At 41.6% G+C, this 19,011-nt stretch overlaps 1 protein-coding gene across 4 annotated transcripts in view; it reads left to right on the top strand.

The window, feature by feature from the left end:
- eya4 (EYA transcriptional coactivator and phosphatase 4) overlaps positions 1-19,011 on the top strand; it is a 43,182-nt gene that overhangs the window by 10,469 nt on the left and 13,702 nt on the right. For 3 of the 4 annotated variants that reach the window (XR_003831679.1, XM_029425473.1, XM_029425474.1), the window contains exons 3-6: positions 12,232-12,281; positions 14,332-14,453; positions 17,580-17,663; positions 18,312-18,389. Coding sequence is in view for 3 of the 4 variants with exons in the window: in XM_029425473.1 (XP_029281333.1) it covers positions 12,232-12,281; positions 14,332-14,453; positions 17,580-17,663; positions 18,312-18,389 (334 nt within the window). In the remaining variant the exon portion in view is untranslated. Of the gene's footprint in view, positions 1-8,435; positions 8,801-12,231; positions 12,282-14,331; positions 14,454-17,579; positions 17,664-18,311; positions 18,390-19,011 lie in introns of those variants that run through there. The other variant, XM_029425475.1, reaches the window with a different exon arrangement.

Genomic DNA, 19,011 nt, shown 5'->3' with positions numbered 1-19,011 from the left:
TTTTCAATTTGTGCTAGATTTATTTTGTCGACGTATTTCAGATTCCCTAAGAAAGCACATTTGTCCATCTGACCCTGTTTGAAATGGATCTATCCAACGTTGAAGCCCAGACAGACACATTCTCCCTGTCCTTGATTCTTCCTGTCTGTCTCTCTGTCTGTCTGTCCCACCTTCTCTTTCTCCGCCGGCCTGCCCGCCTCTTCGTCTCTCCCTGTGTCTCTCTGGCTAGAGTGATGATTCAGGGCCTATTGTGAAGTCAGCAATCCGATACAGAGCCAGCCCGAGAGCAGGGGGGGAGGAAGGTGGATGATAGAGGGAGGAGGGAGGGATAGACAGGGTAGAGGGGGATGAGAAACAGAAGGGATTATGGGTGTTCTCATAGCCAGGTCCATGCTGTCTGGAGCCCGGGGCTCTTTGGCATCCTTACCTGTCTTCTGCTTTACCTGTTGCTCTCATTCTCTGATTTGGCCTTTAGTGTGTGTGTCTCTTTGTCTTTCTTTAACTTTATCTTCCTCACACCCCCAAGCTGTTCTTTTTTGGTCTCCCTGACCTTCTCTCTTTTCTTTTTCACACTTGCATACATCCTCCTCTCCCTCAAGCTGCCTTCCTTCTATCGCAGACATATGGTATTGAGAGTGATTTTATTAGGAAGATGATATGAAGTGTTTCAAGGCCTGGTATGACGGAACAGCTTGCGACTTCTGAGACACTCAACTCCTGTTCACTCTCCTCGGCGCATAGGGCAGCAGTAACTTCTAATAATATTGAATCTGTAAGCAGATGGCATGTGAGGGCATACCTATCTGTCTGCTGAATGTCTCTTCGTCTTTCTTGTTTTGAAGGATATCTACCTTATGTCGTACCTCTCCTATGCACACACGCTGTGATGTCATGAGCAGCATTATTTAACAGGCAGCTGGGAGGCCATTCATCATTTAATTAAAAGCGTCTGAAAGGGATCTGAGGACTAATGAGATTAGCTTTAATTATTGATGCTGCTGCCACTGCCACTGCCACAGACATGCACTTACTCACGCAGGCTCACACACACACACGCACGCACGCACGCACGCACGCACGCACGCACGCACGCACGCGCGCGCACACACACACACACACACACACACACAAACACTCCAGTTATGACCACCACAGACTCTCAGACTCTCTTAGACTCTTAACATGCAAACACTTACATGTTCTCTTTTTTGCTTTTCAATTCTTTGCTTTCTTACCTGATCTTTTTCTCCAACACACACACACACACACACACACACACACACACACACACACACACACACATCTCATTGATTTCAGTTGGATGTGGAGGTGCTTAGGGAGGGTAGGTTGGTGGATTCGGAGGGGAAGGCTGCGGTATGGGGAGCAAGCGGGGGGTGCGGTAGCTGCGGTCGGGTTGGGGATGAGGAAGGGTGGGGGGGGTTTGCAGGAGGATGGTGTTGTGTTTCTTCAGGTCTCACAGCAGCAGCAGAGAAGAGCTCTTACTGTTCTAGTTAACTCACTCTATTCTCCATTTCATCAAGATGAATTCTGCAACAAAACATGGAGTAAATACCAGATGTATTAACCTTAAGTTAATTCATCTTAAATTGTTAGTCGACCCTGTAACATCCCTTTCTCCTATTTTATTTGTTTGTTAAAATCATGTTATTTCAGCTATCTAACAGGATCATATAGTCTCATCCCAGCTCTTCATTTTTTATAACTGCAGCATTTCATCATTTTATCAAATGGAAATATTCTAGATGTTTTATGTATTATTATGTTTTTGGTTTAGTTTGTATGTCTGTTTGTCAGCAGGATTAAAGGAAAACCACTAACCCAATGTTCATGAAACTCGGTGGAAGCGTATAGCATGAGCCGAGGAAGAACCCACTCAATTTTGGCGCTGATCCGAATCATCGGCAGATAAATAAATTATTTTTGACTCAACATTGCAAGATAGGGCATGTGGCCTTGGCGGAGGTCTCTCAGTGCCCTTCTAGTTTAATTTGACCTTTGTTTGGTGCTGCACAGTATGAGTTTGTAATAAATGACCCACCCTTGTTGTACCTTGAAATTGCTTCAAGTCAAAGATAGATTTGTCCTAAAATATCTTGATTCGTCTTTGTATTCTTCTAAATCATGGCTTAGCTGAAATTACCATTGTTAACAAATAAGGTATAGTTTCAGAGTGGGGACATGTCTGTAAGATTATATCCTATATACTGTCACAACTTCTACCTTGGTGACTAATCTGTGATCCTGCAGCATGGAGCTGAGTCATGTATTTAATCATTCAGATCAATTATTTAGGGCTGATGATTTTCAATTAGTTGATTAATCAGTTCTGCAGATATCTGTCGCAGTGTCTTTCCGCTGATGTGCATATTATACCTTTACATATTTTGTGTGTGTGTGTGCGTGTGTGTGTTCGTGCACGTGTGTGTGCGCGCGTGTGTGTGTGCGTGCGTGCGTGTGTGCGTGCGTGTGTGCCTGGTCAGCCATGGACTGGTTTAGGTTTCTCCCAGTTGTTTTTTTAATCACTCTCATCAGATTAGCTGAGCAGGGGCAGTCGAGGCCAAACGCTTCACAATTAACAGCGCAGAACCATCCCGCACACATACACACACGTGCATACACACACATCCATCAGTGACTTTTCATTTGTCTCCATTGAGTAAAGCTGCATTAAATCATGTCTGTGATCCCCTCACTCTCTGAGACAATGAGGAGCCAATTTAAATGGCAGATATGAAGACCACCAGGATGGCGAGGAAGCCTTAGTCACTGCTCTTCCTGCCTTAACACATGTATTCACTACCAGTTGATTAAATAAAAATAATCTTTGGGTTGCTAAAATTAGTAAAGTGCACGGACCACTCTTTGTCCATAGTTACAAAGAAAGGAAAACAATTGTTAAACTTGACGATGCCTTGCCTTGTAATCAGAAGAAATGCATTGCGTAGTAAAAATCAGAAGAAGTGGAATGGTAGTACCAAGCTAACAAGGGATATGCAGGGTAGCAGCCCACCATTGGCTCCATTTAAGCATGGCTAGTCAGTTGTCGGCAAGCCGCTAAGAATGCAATCTCAAACAGAAAGATCTCATGATGATTTAGGAAGGTTTAAGAGATTTCATGGAGCTTTAAGGCTTTTTTTCCAAAGCAGGTTGTTGTTGAAGCAGTTGATAACATCACATCTTTCGTGCAAGGGGGTATTTCAAGTGAGGTGTGACGGCAGTTATGGTGGCTTGTCTATTTCTGTCTACAACCCGGAGCCCAGACTCATAGTGGCCCCAGATTGTCTGTGTGGCAATTACTTTAAAACAATTTGACTCATTACATTTATTTTATTTTTTTGGGGGGGGATGTACCACTTTGGTGCAATTTAAATCAAACTAACAAAGCTGCTGCTCCTGCATTATTGTTTTTACCAAATCTTCACTTCACTCTTTCGGGCCTTTCGTCAAAATCTGGTTTAAATTCACTAATATTTCAGTTGCTATTATGTTTACATGGTGCATATTATTAGCTGATTTGTCTTTCTTATGATGTAGTTTATAGAATAATCCGGTGGCTGATGTATATGTTGGGCTGATTATTTTTATCGATTGATTATTTGGTCTGATGTCAGTAAATAGTAAAAAGGATACTTGTCACGCAGAGTCCTTGTCTTGTGTGTAAAGCACATCCTATATTACTGTCACGTCCACAATGATTCGATGAGTTTCCGATCAAGGGAACACTAAGAAAACCAGAATATATTCACTGTTGACAAGCTGGAATCAGAACATTTTGAAGCAATCTTGCTGTATTTGAATGTAAAATAATTTACAGATGGTGTATTTTGTATTTTATGCTACAAAATCACCATTCATTTATTGATATATGTATTCCTTTGTTCAAACTGATGAACTCACGCACCACATAAGCCTTTTAGAATTCACTGTAACTCCTTTCTTTGTCTTGAATAGCACAACATCTCTGGGCTGTATAGCTTGGAGCAATCATGCTGCGTGTTGTTCTCTCGTTTCTCAGATTGTTCATATTGTCCTGGGGGTTCGATGTAGAGGTCAGCGTCTAGTTTTAGCTCTATTTTTGTCTTTTTCTCTCTCCCTGGGTGATTTGAAGACAAAGGTACAAAGACATGTGATACTTTATTGTGTGTGAATATACTTTAATTTCTGTGCCCTTCAAATTGTGAGTAACACTAGGCAGTTCTTGTCAAATTCATGTGAACAGAGACAGTTAAAACCAGAGAGAAGAGAGGGAGAGAGAGAAAGATGTTTCGGGAGAGTACCTTTTCACCCAAACACCACCTCCTCCTCCTCCTTCTCCTCCACCTCTTCCCTGCTCCACAGACTCACCCTGTTCTTCCCTTTCACTCCCTCCCTTCTTTTATAGCTTCCTACTACACCTGAAAAAGAGGCATTTTTGGAGGCATAAAGAGAGGGATAGTTTTACACCTCCCCAGGCCGGGGGAACTGGGGGTTGTATGGGGAGTGGTGGAGGGAGGGAGGAGGCTAGGCACAATGTATTTTACATGAAAGGAAAGGGATAGAGTTACCACACCGATAACCACTCATACAAATGGGGAGAGCAGAGAGCTTTGAGCAGGGGACAGGTAAACGTGTGAGACTCTGTGTGTGTGTGTGTGTGTGTGTGTGTGTGTGTGTGTGTGTGTGTGTGTGAGAGAGAGAGAGAGAGAGAGAGAGAGAGAGAGAGAGAGAGAGAGAGAGAGAGAGAGAGAGAGAGAGAGAGAGAGAGAGAGAGAGAGAGAGAGAGAGAGAGAGGTTGTTTGTGTGGTGAGTAACATCCTTCGTGTGTTTTGTGGTCGACACACCAGCCGATGTCAGAGACAGGGATGGCTGGATGATCACGTTGCACAGGTGTGTGTGTGTGTGTACATGTGTGAAATACTATTTCTCTCTATGACTCCAAGTCTACACAACTATATTTAGATATTTAAACATTTTAGGAAATGCACCTATTTTGCTTTCTTGCCCAAAGTTAGATGAGAAGATCAATACCACTCTCATGTCTGTACAATACATTTGAAGCTACAGCCAACAGCCATTTAGCTTAGCTTAGCACAAAGACTGAAAACAGAGGGGAACCACTATAGCTTGGCTTTGGTAAAACCGTAACTTGTTGTTTTTAAACCCCAGGTTTTTAGGGATTAAGCAAACAGGAAGTCTTGTTTTCATTAGTGAGGGTTAGACGTCCTCCTTATTGGAATTTGGTAACTTTGAATGGAACCACACCAGCTGTTTCTCCTTGTTTCCGGTCTTTATGCTAGCTAAGCATATTAGTGGTATTGATCTTCGTAATCTAACTTCTGGTAAGAAAGCAAATAGTTGTGTTTCCCAAAATGTTAAACTATTCCTATAAACTCAGATTTAATTTTTTATATATATATATTTTATAAAATCTTTAAATTATATCATTCATCAAATCATTGAAAATGCCCTACTGTAGAAACACGCAGTGTAACTCCGTGGAAGAAGACCCGCTCCCCATGTAGATATGAAGCGCTCATTTTCAGCTAAAGAAAACACAAGGTTTCTTAGTTTCATGAAAACACAGTTATGAATATTATATTCCATTTCTGTAATAGATACCCCTAAACACTACACACTTCCACTTTAATAAATATAATTATTTAAACAGAGATAATATTTCTGTAGAGATAAAATAGAATAAAATATAAGAAGCTGATAAAGAAATCTCACAGAATAATGAAAGAGCAACAATAAGAAGACACAAGTGATAAAGAGCAGCAGAGTCTGTCTCCATCTGTCTTACTGTCGACTGAGTGGAAGATAAACTGCTGTTGTTCCACTTGAAGAACAAAGTTGTTCTCGAGGGCCTCTTAAAAGGGAGCGAGGCACCTCTGTCGGACACTTTGAAAACCCTCCTAAAGTCAACAACAACCAAAGCCGAGTCCTGTAATTTAGCTTTAGCTGTCTAATATACTACCTCAGTTCACTGCTCTGATGCCAGGCTACTGTTTTGTTTTTCCACTGTCTTGAATTCTTTTTTTTTATTTAATCAGGCCTGTTTTGAGACACCTCCCCTTCTCCCTTCTCTACTTGCTGTGAAAATATTTCATTGGGGATGTTTTTGGACGACCCCCTCCTGATGGGGGTCCTGCCTGGCTAATAATAAAGTGCTTGAGTTGTCAAGCGCTTCGGCAACACCCTAATCTGTTCTGACAGCTAGTCCTCCACCTACGCTCTCAAACGTCCCGCACACAAGTACATGCCTGCGTGCACGTATAACACACTTTCAACAGACATTTGCACTGATATATGCTCAGAGCTCCACAGACAGCCTATCAATCAGGGTGTTTATTGGGGTTGGGGGGGGGGGGGGGGGTAAATGCTGTCACCATGGTGATCGAGCTAAAGGTGGCTGGTGCACAGTTGGAGACAGTGGCTCTGTTCCAAATTGGCCTCTAGGCCTGTGTACATTCGGCACCCTTCAGCTGTTTTCTTTTGCCTTGTAGATGTACAGTAAGCAGCAGTAAGTCGATCTGGCCATGCCAGTTGAGTGTTTAGATCTTGGCTGTAAAGTATACCCCTTGCCCTCATATTCATTTTATTAACATTCATTAATACATTGAGATATTTAGCGTACTTTAAAGGACACATATAACGCTCATTTGGATTTCTCCTAGAACATGTTAACATGCTGTAATGTAAAAGAAAAACATTATTTTTCTCATACTCTCGGTCTGAAACGCTTCGTTTTAGCGTCAGTCTCTTTAAGCCCCCCTCCTGAAAAAGCCCTGTCTGCCCCGATTGGTCAGCGTTTCCGGGTTTTCCGTGCTGCGCACTCAGTGTCTCTGCACCCCCATTGCAGTCGGTGAATGACTGTAACGGCAATGTAGCAGTACTTTGTACCTATATATTGTATAATTGTGACATCACAACCTTATGGAAGTCCTGACAGCTGGTTTAAAGGCACAGTTTCTGAATACGGGCTGTTTGCATTTCTCTGCGGATTGAGCGTTTTAATACTTATTATATTATATTATACTTATTTATACTATTTATATAGCACCTAGACCTGGTTTATAATAAAACACAACAAATAAAACAAAAAGGAAATGCATATGAACATACTCTAAGTGTCCGATTGACACAATTGGACCAAATTGAGTATAATTCCATTACATTGCCACAGCCATTTAACAGTTCATAACCAGAGTGGTGTTTAAAAGCAGTATGATAAAGCAAAATCTTTAATTACCAACAAACTTTATAAAATAACATTGATGTTTGCAAATCCTTTCTGTACAAGATGCATTCTGTGAGGTAAGTGTGTGTGTGTTTAAAATTAGAATGGGGTAACGTCAGATGTGAGTGGAGTCAGATTGTCTAACTGAGAAAGATGTTACAATGCATGTGTGACAGTCTGAATGATTGCTTGAAGACAATTTCCACAACTAGTTACCGTCTTAGAGTAGCGACGACTATCCCGCAGGAAACAGTTTTCATAGGTAGAAAGTAGTTCCAATGAAAACGCAGAAATCCCAAAACCTGGACTAGATACCATCAGAGGTAAGAGAGAAAATATGAGCCTTTAAATGTTTATTAGCGTGGTGAAGTTGAACATTATGGTATTTTGGACGAGATGGGTCCCATGCTGGTTAAAGCCTGGTTTAAGTGTGTGTATGTGTGTGCGCTTCCCCTGACAACACCTTGACGACCATAGTGAAAGAGTGCCATCTTCAGACCGAGGCAGCTGGGAATCCACCTAGTATATACCACACCCCCACCCACGCCTCCAGCTCAGCTACACCTCACATATGACGCACACGTGCAGCCCGTGTGGTTCCAATTAACACAGATTGAATGTGTGTGTCCGTGTGCTCAGGTGTACATGTGAGTCTCTGTGTCGTGTGTGGTGTGTCTGTGTGGAAGAATTGGGCGGGGGGGGGGGGGGGTCAATTGGTGTGAAGTTTATGGTCTGGTCTGTACTTTCTACTGCACAGCAAGACATTACATCCACACTATGTCTCCATTTACCATTTTAGCTTCGTAGAAGTACTCACGCTGGAGCTACCATTAGCTGGATTTGAGTCATACACACGGATGTTTTTAATTTTAGGGGCTCCGACTTATTTGAGTCATGTTATATTTTCATACACGGGCTGGTTACAATGTGGAATTTGGTTTATTTGTGTCTAAAAAAAGCTACATCTGTTACATTAAAAAAAGTTATTTGGCTTTAAATGTAAGCTTGAGTGAGTCTGTAGTGAGTGACAGTAGAGAGAGAGAGAGAGAGAGAGAGAGAGAGAGAGAGAGAGAGAGAGAGAGAGAGAGAGAGAGAGGACAAGGGGGAGGAGGAGAAGAGAAAAAGAGGGGGAGGAGGCAGAGGAGGAGAGAAACAGGACGAGTGAAATGTTCCCCATTACTGGAGACGAGGAAGACAGGAGTGGTGCATGGATTGACCTTAGAGACAGAGAGATAGAGAGAAAAGCGTACTTTATATGCAGTTAGCGTCTTTTTCTCCAGCCGCTGCATGTTCATTCAGAGTGAAAGAGAGAAACGCACGGAGAAAGAGGAGAAGACTGCATTTTCTCCTGTAGGGCAAAAACAAGAAAAACGTGACACCTGGAGTACAAAGTGAGAGGCAGGTAGATAGAGCCGAGTTCAAGTGTGTTTGGAGGAGTGTGCATGTTTCTGTTTGTGTGTGAGACACAAGCCTGTGTGTGAGGGGAAGCCAGTGGACCGTACAGCTCTGTAATGCTTTGTGGAAGTATAGGACTGCTAAGTGACCTGATTACACCCTGAGGTAAGAATGCATCTCTCACTCTGTGTGTGTGTGTGTGTGTGTGTGCGTGTGCGTGTGCGTGTGTGTGTGGTTGAGTGTTTCATGCTCAATCTAATGTTATAGATAATTTTATCAAGCAATTATAGTGTTTTTATTTAATATTCTATTTTGCTAGAATTAATAAACGCTGCTGTATGTGAAGGATAAGATGAAAACTGCTTAAAATAAATTAAATTGTTTAATTTGGCTGAATGGGTGCTATATTCAGAGCATCTGGCAACAGACAGCTCTGTTTCAGGGTACCATTCAAATAAAACATTTAATTTGTATATTCCAAAACACTTTATGTAAAATGAATGGAAATTAACATATTTTTTCTTCATGCTTTTACTATATTATCTAAATGGCCAGAGGTTTTTGTTTGTGCTATTTCTGTCATTATTAAATTGTCTACTCCTAGATACTATTAATATACGGCGACATTTGAGGTTTGATGTAGGATTACAGTTCTGTTCTCGAATTTATCCAATAAAAATAATAATAATAATAATAATAATAATAATAATAATATATAATGTAATGAGCAATGCACAGCCATTTTTAATTATATTAAAAAGTGGAATTAGTACATTCATAGAAAATAGTCTGTATAAAGAAAACATGTTTTTAATTTAGTTTTGAAACTGAATGTTCCTTCTACACAAGCTTAAAAATTGTAAAACAGATTTTCATAAAGCCTTATACTGTGTGTGTGTGTGTGTGTGTGTGTGTGTGTGTGTGTGTGTGTGTGTGTGTGTGTGTGTGTGTGTGTGTGTGTGTGTGTGTGTGTGTGCGCAACTCTGTGCATGATATCGGATGGCCCGTTGCAGATGGGTTGGGTTATTACCAGAAACACATAGCGCTATTCTTCTTTTTCTCTCCCTCTCTACTTCCTTTTCGCTTCCTGATCAGTGTTTTCACAGTTTGTCAGAAACAATAACACAAACCTTGTTGATGAACCTTTTATGTAAAATATTACAGCTTTGAGTGAGCTTGTTAAAAAGCAAATACAGCGGGGGTATGTGGGTGGGACAAAACAAGGAAACAAATTCAGCACCAGAACTAGCACTGCTTCTGCTTATTTCTGACTCACACCTACTGTTTTCTATTACTACCTTTAAGGTCAAATTAGGGCCTCATGTTACCATTACAGCCATTAAATGATGAATAACTTAAGTAAGTAACAACACAAACATAGCTTTGTGTAATTCCCTTAAATAAATCATTGTTATTAGTGCTAATTACCTGGGGTACCTGTATTTATCCCTCAGGGAGTCTCCGAGCCAACCAGGTTGTGTTCCAGGCCGGTCACCCGGCCAACCAGGTCAAAGGTCGCCTATTTAAATGGCTCAGATGACACAAATGTGTCCTTTAGGCATCGTGTCCACCTAAGAGTTCGCTTACATGCCCTTCATTTTGTTGTTAGAGATTAAATTGGCTGTGTTTTACTGCAAGATACGGAAAGAGCGAGAATGACGTAGATATCTGAACTCAGTGTGCACATTGATTTTTGTAGCTTTATTTTTGCGTAATAGCTTTTTATCAATAGGGTAGATTCAAGGAGTCTCAAATGGATCGTAAACATTTTGTGTACTGGATATGTATGTGTAACTATCTATTAAGGACATTTAAAACTAGTGAAAAAAGTTTTAGCAGGATAAAAACATGTTCACCACCGTCATGTGTATTTTTCATTTGGTAAAAAGATATGAAGAAGAAAAAAAATGTATGTATGGAATTGTATTAAATATGGAGTATTTCTTATATACAAAGATAAAAGCAGTGAGATATAGAGAGATGTGAGAAACTCAGAGAGGTCGGCACTGAGAGAAAGTGTGCAATGGATAAAGCAGAATAATAAAAAGCTTTTCGGGATCAAAGCACTCGTGTGTCTGTGTTTTCACAGATCATGTTGAGACAGAAACAGCCAGGGTTGTGTGTTTGTGCGCGCACGTGCGGACCGTGTGCGATCCCTCGTTTGTATGTAGCCATGTGTGTGCGTTACATGTGGATTGCAGTTTCTCACGGACATGCTGTTGATGTCGTGACTGACAGCCTTGTTAAATTTCAGTAAAGCATGAAACGTGACATGAAAGTGTCTCGTGTGTGTGTGTGTGTGTGTGTGTGTGTGTGTGTGTGTGTGTGTGTGTGTGCATGTGAGTGTGTGTGTGTGTGTGTGTGTGTGTGTGTGTGTGTGTGTGTGTGTGTGTGTAAAGTGATCCATACGAGGGCACCGGCTAACCTTTGAACCCTGTCTTAAACAGCTAAGTGCTGCTTCTTATTCGCTCTCAGCAGGATCCTCTAATCAGAACCATAACATCACAACTCAAACAGAAATTTACACACACACACACGGAAATATCCTTTTTTCCGAATACCTGGAGTTTAGAGTCTGCTTGGCCAAGCACTTTCTCTGTATACTTACCTGTGATTGCGATAATGTGCAAATGACTTGAATATATGCTGCCTGGGTGAATTTCACCATGTGTGTGCGGTTGTATGTGCATTTCCATGTGCGGGTGCCGGTGTGTGTGTGTTTGGCACCTCGCGCGTGCCCTACACCTCGACAGTGTGTTGACACAGTGATTATAGGGCAGCTGGTACACATTGGCCCTCGCTCCGCCCTGCATTTACTGTTCTAATTAGTTCCTGTTCCAAATAAGAGAGAGGAATTTTAATAGAGAACCGCTGGTCTGTCGTCTAGCGCCGCATAGCCTCACACACAGCGACGCACATGAAGCCAGCCTGTGTGTGGAGCGCAGTGAGTGTGGAGCGCAGTGAATGTACGCTGCGATGGAAAGCCACTGAGGCTGAAGTGTGTTTTCTTAATTCTTTTTTTTTTCTCCAATGATGAAGGAAAAGTTCCAGCTTGCAGTGATTGACACGACCAAATGTGTCGGTTACCCCCACCAAAGTCAAGGCACGATTTAGTGTCTACGATGACACGTTAAAGGGTGAAAAGTGAACCCTGCGACCTAACATGACCCTGCCAGTGACCTTTCAACTCTTTAAGGGTTGAGAAAGGGGCTTGAGCTCCGGATGGAGCAGGGTCACGGGTGAACAGGGGAAAGTTAATATCTGTCACTTAGTCGCCAGTTAGCGCTTCTGTCACGGTGGTGGCTACAACTATGGGTTTTTTTTTCATGATTTTTGCATTTTAGTCACATTAAATTAATCAGAAAATATAAAGTCACATACATTTTGTTGCATTTTTCACTTTGTCTTTCGTAACTTACCATCAGATTTAGGTTTTCTCCCTCGTCTTTGTCTTATGTAGTTGTTATTCACGGCAGTTCATGGTACTAATATACAGTAATTTGTCTAATTCGTAAACACTGGTTTATGAGGCTGACTAAACACTCAAGTAATGTGTGTGTTTAGTTAAGATTTCTTCTGCTCTGGTTTCTCTGCAGGTGAAGAAATCCCACAGTGAATCTCATGTTCCAGACCCTTCCGACGCCAGGTACGCTCACATGTGTCTGTTTGTATAATATGACCAACGTTAGGTTTATTATGACTGTGTGTGTGTGTGTGTGTGTGTGTGTGTGTGTGTGTGTGTGTGTGTGTGTGTGTGTGTGTGTCTGTTCACACACAGACGGAAATATGTACTAATCCAAATTAAGCACAAGCAAAGGGAGCATGCTGTACACAGTCATTTATTTAGAGCTGTTAGTTGATTAGTAGTTTGACAGTAAAATCAGTCCCGGTAATCAGCAGCTATTCTTGTAACCGATTTATCGTTTCATATATTGTAAAGTGAATAACCTTGGGTTTTGGGGATTAGGTCAGAGAAGTTTAAAGTCGTCACCTTGGGCTCTGGGAAGGTGCGATGGGTGTTTGTTTTGTATATACATGTATATATATTTAACATTTCATGTAATAAAAGATCAATCGATTAATTGAAAATATAATAGCATATGAATCAATAGTGAAAATAATCAGTTGCTTGCTTGCCTAACACTATTTATTTGACACAATACACCGTACACTATGCATTGCTCTAAGACGCAGCATATTTTTTCAATGACCAGACATAATGTAAAAAACAGAAAAGAGTTTATGAAACACCAACTGCTGCCATCGCCTCCCGAGAGGAGCGAAACAGAGAGGGAAGGAAGAAAAAAAAGGACAAGGAGGGGAGAATCATTTCCTGCTGTTGAGAGACAGAAGAAAAGCATGGATGAAGAGTGTTGAAGCACACAAGAGAAAGAGAGAGAGAGAAAGGGAAAACCACCATAATCTGTGAAAGTTCTTAACTGTTATTGCTGTGCATTATAGCAGATATATTTTAAGCCTTTGTTTGAAGCTTGTGCTTTGCTAAATATCTCATCTTTTCAATTCTAAATTTTCAGGAGAGCAGAATAAATGTTTAGCTATGAATAGAAAAAAAAAGTTGACAGAGAGAGTTGAGTGTTTATCTTTCGTACGGTTTCTCTTTTGCACCCTTTGGCTGTGTCTTTCTCATCTGCTGAAAACTATATGTTTATACCTGTCAGTCATGGGTTTCAGTCATGTGTGGCGAAGCTATCTGCCCATAGCATTGACATGGCCAGCTTCCAGACTGCAGCACTGATGTATTGTACACACACACACACACACACACACACACAGAGTGGCAGAACGGCAGCCCGCATTTGTTTAATTCTCCCTCCATCTCTGTCATATCTCGCTTTGATGTCTCACACAAAAGCACAAGTGTGACCAACCTGCGGGCGGCGTAATTCAGGGCTCACGCACATGCACACACACGTTCATATGAGGTACTGTCTGTATACACACACTGACAAAACATTAAAGTATGTCCGCTAACAAAGGACAAGTCAAAATGTGGGTTTGTGGCCACAGTGATGAAGAGTCATGAGCGAGTGTTTAATGTTGCTTTCCTTGCAGTGTTCATGCATGAAAGTTTATTAAAAACACTTTCACCTCTCAATGGGGGTTATGAAGTGGCTGTTGCCATGGTACCAAATAACCAGTATCCAAATAAACAATGATATCCGAAAGTCAGACTTCTGCTCCATCACAAATGTACATCTTCATTCCCTTCATGTCTCTATTTACTTCCACTTACTCCACTCACACACACTCTCACTTTACCGTTACCACCTTGTGCGCTGGTTTGTCCCACTCATGCATGTGGAACACATTGTAAAACTAAAGCATGCTGGCAGGCTGTGGGCTTGTATTGGAGCCCAGAATTGCACACACACATACATACACACTCCATAAAAGAGCCAGCAGGCCCGCAGACAATGTCTAGCGCCTCTGAACACATGCTCATGTAAGCTAACTGGTACGGAGGAGCATGAAGTTTTTGACTTTTATGTGTGTGTAGTATGTGTGTGTGCAGTATGTCATTGAATGTGTTCAGCAAGATCTCAACGTAATATATAGAGAGGGGAGATTCCCAGCTGTGAGAGCATATTGCTGTTGATCTGTTATTCATTCAAAAATCACAGTTCATCTTTATTTTTCTCCCCCACTCCTCCTCCTCCTCCTCCTCCCTCCTGTAGGTCTATGGAAATGCAGGACCTAGCCAGTCCTCATAACCGTGTGGGAGGTGCAGATTCGACAGGCTCCAAGCTGGACAAGAACAACCTTGGCAGCCCCTCCATCACCACCAATGGAACAGGAGGTGAGAAGTCAGAGTGTGCTTGGTGCTGCAGTAATGAATGGGCAGTTGTGTCTAATATGGTAGAAAGGTTAGTTTTAGTGTTGTTGTTTTTTTAATTCATGGTCCTGTTTTTCTTTTTTTATGCCAATTTTATTTTAAATGTGTATTCAGTTATTAATGAGAATCCTAAACATAAGGAAGACAAAATATGCTGTTCAACTACTTAATGACCTTGGGGAAATAGACTTATTGACACGAGTTAGATGAGAAGATCGATACCACGTTTATGTTTGTATAATAAATATTCAGCCAATTAAGTTAGCTTAGTACAAAGACTGGAAATAGTGAAAGAACTGCTAGCTTGTGTCTGTCCATAGGTGACTTTTCTTCTACGGGTTAAAAAAAGGATGAATAGTTAATTAGGGCTCTTTAAACGATGCTGGTAGGTGAATTTAGTTACCATTGGACAGAGCCAGGCTAGCCGTTTTTTAGCTAAGCTAACTGGCTTATGGCTGTAGCTTCAAATGCAAATGAGTGGGGTCAATTGTTTCATATAACTCTTGGCAAGAGATCAAATAAGCAAATTTCCTAAAATGTCAAATAAGTCCTTTAAGAGCTAAGAAACTCAATCTATGTTTTAATCTGAAATGAATTCAGTCAGAGTCCGTGATGTCTTTGAAGTCAGAGTCACAGTGGAAACCCGCTGTTTCAGAGTACGCCTTGTCATGTCATGCTAGTAATAATTGATGTCGCGTTTTTTTAACTAAATAAGAAAATATATTAAGTTGAAGCACCTCTACTATAAATGCTGTTTGTTGTTTTTCTGTAAGATATGCACTTCCACTTTTTGCAATAGCTCCTGCTCCAGCAGAGTTTGAAAGTGCATATTGTAAATTACTTTGGGCAAAAGAAACTGATGAATGTAATAAAATGGTAATGAAATCTATTGCAAAATCATCAGTCAGAAAGATTTTTCAACACGCAGAGTACTTTGTGAGGAATTTATAGAGACGGAAGGAGACGCGCACATGCGAACGCACGCACGCACACGCACACGCACACACACACACACACACACACACACACACACACACACACACACACACACACACAACCATAGCTGGCACGAGGTTTTGAGTAAACCACTGGAGAATGTGTGTAAACACACGATGAAGCACTTCTGCTCTCCTCCGCTAAGCGCTTAGCAAAGTGTGTGTGTGTGTGTGTGTGTGTGTGTGTGTGTGTGTGTGTGTGTGTGTGTGTGTGTTCAAGCCCAAAATCCCCTTGGAAACTATTCACTCTACGAGAGCATTAAAGCGTCACAGCTCTCTTAGATGTCAACACCAGTGAGCGCTCTCCTCTCTGCTGTCTTCCCCCGTTCTTTTTCTTCCTTTTCTTTTCCTCTGTCCGTCTGTGTCTCTCTTTCCTTCTTCTCATCTTTTTCTACTGTCACCCTTGATCTCCTCTTCTCCCAGTGTCTGTTGGCAATTTTTTTTGACAAGGCAGTTTGATCTAATAGCACTGGATCTAAGTGCTTTTGTTGATGGTGAGCCTTTGATCTATTGCTGATTTTAACAGGCAATGGAAACTAATGTAATGGAAAAAGTGAGATACTACATTTTAGTCAACTTGATGTGTCAACACACACACAGTCACAGAAAAAGCCGTGCTCAGAGTGGACTTAACCATCTATTCAGACCATATTAGAGCACGCTAAATCATTTTTGATGAGCTCACAGTTAATGGTTTAAGCAGACAGAACCGGGACTACGCGCTCACAGCCAAAACAAACTACATACCCAACATTCCCCTCACCTGACATCAGCCAGAGCTCCGGCCCACGGGCCATCTCCATAGCAACTCATTTGTCTTCATTAGGGCTTGTCCGGTGGCTTGTATTGCTCCCCGAGGGGATTAATGAAGTTGTCCGGATTTAAATGGAGTTTTCAGATGGTCACTCATGATGAGTTTTAATCATGTTCAGAGAGAAACACGAAAAGTCACTTAATAAAACAGCATGGAAGATGTTAAGGTGGTCAACAGGTGTGCTTCTTTTTTAAGAATAGTTTGGGAAATACGCTTTATTGCTTTGTCGAGAGACTGATGAGAAAATACCACTTTCACATCTATTTTTATATTTATGGTTCACATGACTTCTTGTATGTGAAAGGTGTCGCTCATAGTGACAATCCCACAGATAATTATTATCTAACTGCACTTCCCCTCACCCTTACGGAGCATTTCAGTGTCTTTCAGCTCATTGTTTTGGTGTTACTGCCCACAACTTTGCTGTTTTGTTTCACTCTCATCAGCAAAGTTTCCAGCCACAGCAGGCAGCTGTTTTCAGTGTAAAAGCTAAACAAAAGTACGCTACCTGCCCAGCACCAAATGGAAGCAACTAGCTGGTGAACATAGTGGAACATTAAGCATCTTACAAGCCAGATATTGGAGCTGGTGGAAAACAGAGCTAAGCAGACCTCAAGGAGGGGGAATTTGTGTCAGGTGGCAAGAAGCACGAGTCCAAATGAATGCTAATGTTGCTCGTATGCACTGGATGTATAAATAGGCAGCTGTTTGCTAAAGAAGTTTAAAATTGTAACTTTATAAGGTAATAATATGTTGTGTTAACAGCTTGTTGCTGCTGCCCCCAAGTGGTCAAACAATAAGTTATTGAAGGTTTAAATGTGAAGTCAGGAGACGGTTAGCTTATTTTAGCATAAAGACTGGAAACGGAAGGAACAGTTAAAGCGTACAAACAAGTTGTGGTTTTATTATTTCTTGGTCAGACTTCTTGTCTTCTTTGCTGGTTGCTTGGCAGCCTCATCCTGATGAACTATGTCACAGGTGCTAGTAGACAGATGTTTTACATTTGGCTCCATTTTTAGGCTAAGCTAATCCAAAAAATGTTTATATTATACATGTTCAGCGTACAAACATGAGAGTGTTATTGACATTCTTATATAACTCTGGGAAAGAGAGCAAAAAAGCATATTTCCCAAAATGTTGAAATATTTCTTCTTTAAAATTTCTTACGATACAAATGTCTACTTTTTAAGATAATCAACACCATGTCCCATATACCTGAGACTGGCATCTGGTTCTCAGTGCGTCATATCCTCACCACCTTCCCACCTTGCACCCCTTTAGGTGAAAACATGACAGTTCTAAACACGGCTGATTGGCTGTTGGGCTGCAGCAGCCCGCCCCCTGCCCCGGGCTCCAAGGACTATGGTACAGAGGTGCATGTGTGTGAATCCAAGGCCAGAGGTCATACAGTATTCCCTTAAATGCAAAACGAATGGGTTTATATAGTTTAGGCTGGTCCTAGATCTGATGTTTTTTTTTGTGCCAGAATTGCAGTGATTTTCTTTTGCTGTGCAGTGTTCCCTGCTCTTTGGATCTCTTGGTGTGTGTGTGTGTGGAGTTGTTACAGGGTTCCCACCAGTCAACACATCTATGAAAAACTGGGGAATTTGATGAATTGGCTGGGAAAGTAAATGAATATCAGGAGATTTTGCCAACATGTCAAAAACTGTTATCTTTACAAAAACAAGAAAGACCAAAAAATCAAGTAGGAATGAAACTTTTAGGTAATGGTAGTGGTTTGACTTATAGGAAATCATTTGAATCATTAAAACAATGTGGGATTTTATATCAATTATAGTGGGAACCCTGCACACAGCATTTGCTCCCATACTGGATCTGCATGGTAGTTCTTCTTTTTGTGTGTGTGTGTGTGTGTGTGTGTGTGTGTGTGTGTGTGTGTGTGTGTGTGTGTGTGTGTGTGTGTGTGTGTGTGTGTGTGTGTGTGTGTGTGTGTGTGTGATTGAACTTCCTTACCGGCCTCCCCTAACACCGATCTTTTCCGTCTTCCTTAAGTGAAAACAGAGCCTATGAACAACAGCGATACAGTCACTACGACAGGCGACACAGCACTGGACACATACGCAGGCTCAGGTAACACACACACATCTGCCCACAGAAATGCACTCGTGCACCGTTCCTCATCTATAGGAGAAAACAAATTCACATGTCTCCGTCAGCTCTATATCAGTCTGTTTTCTCTCACACACACACACACATAAACACACACACACACACACAAACACCATCATTCATTTCAGCTCAGCGGTGGGCCTGTTGAAAGCTTTAATCCCATGAAGTATTGCCTGTCCTTGGATTGCGTCATCAAAGGCTGGCAGAGGGATGAGAGAGAGCGAGAGACATTGTTACACTTGTCTTTTTTTTAGTCTCACACACAACCCCTGTGCTCCTTCTCGCTGCAAAACACGCACACACTGAGACACAGAACTATTAAGCAACACACAGTGAGGGTTTAGAAGCAGCAGGGTGTTTGTCAGTATTGAGCTCTGACATCTCAATGACCACAAACAGACATTGTGCTTTACTATGAGGCCCGCTGTAAGGGTTTCATGTACGGTGCTCTCTGAAGGGGGAGAACTTGGCTCTTCTCCATTGGAAATTCTTCAAATTGTGTTTACTGGAACAGCATTTCAACTCCAACAAGCCCGAGGCCTTGAACTGTGCTTTTCGGGAGTGGTTTTGTTGAACGTGAAAG

The sequence above is a fragment of the Cottoperca gobio genome, chromosome 24 (assembly GCF_900634415.1).
Source record: "Cottoperca gobio chromosome 24, fCotGob3.1, whole genome shotgun sequence".
NCBI classification, from domain to species: Eukaryota; Metazoa; Chordata; class Actinopteri; order Perciformes; family Bovichtidae; genus Cottoperca; species Cottoperca gobio.
This window is presented reverse-complemented; position numbering and strand designations above follow the sequence as displayed.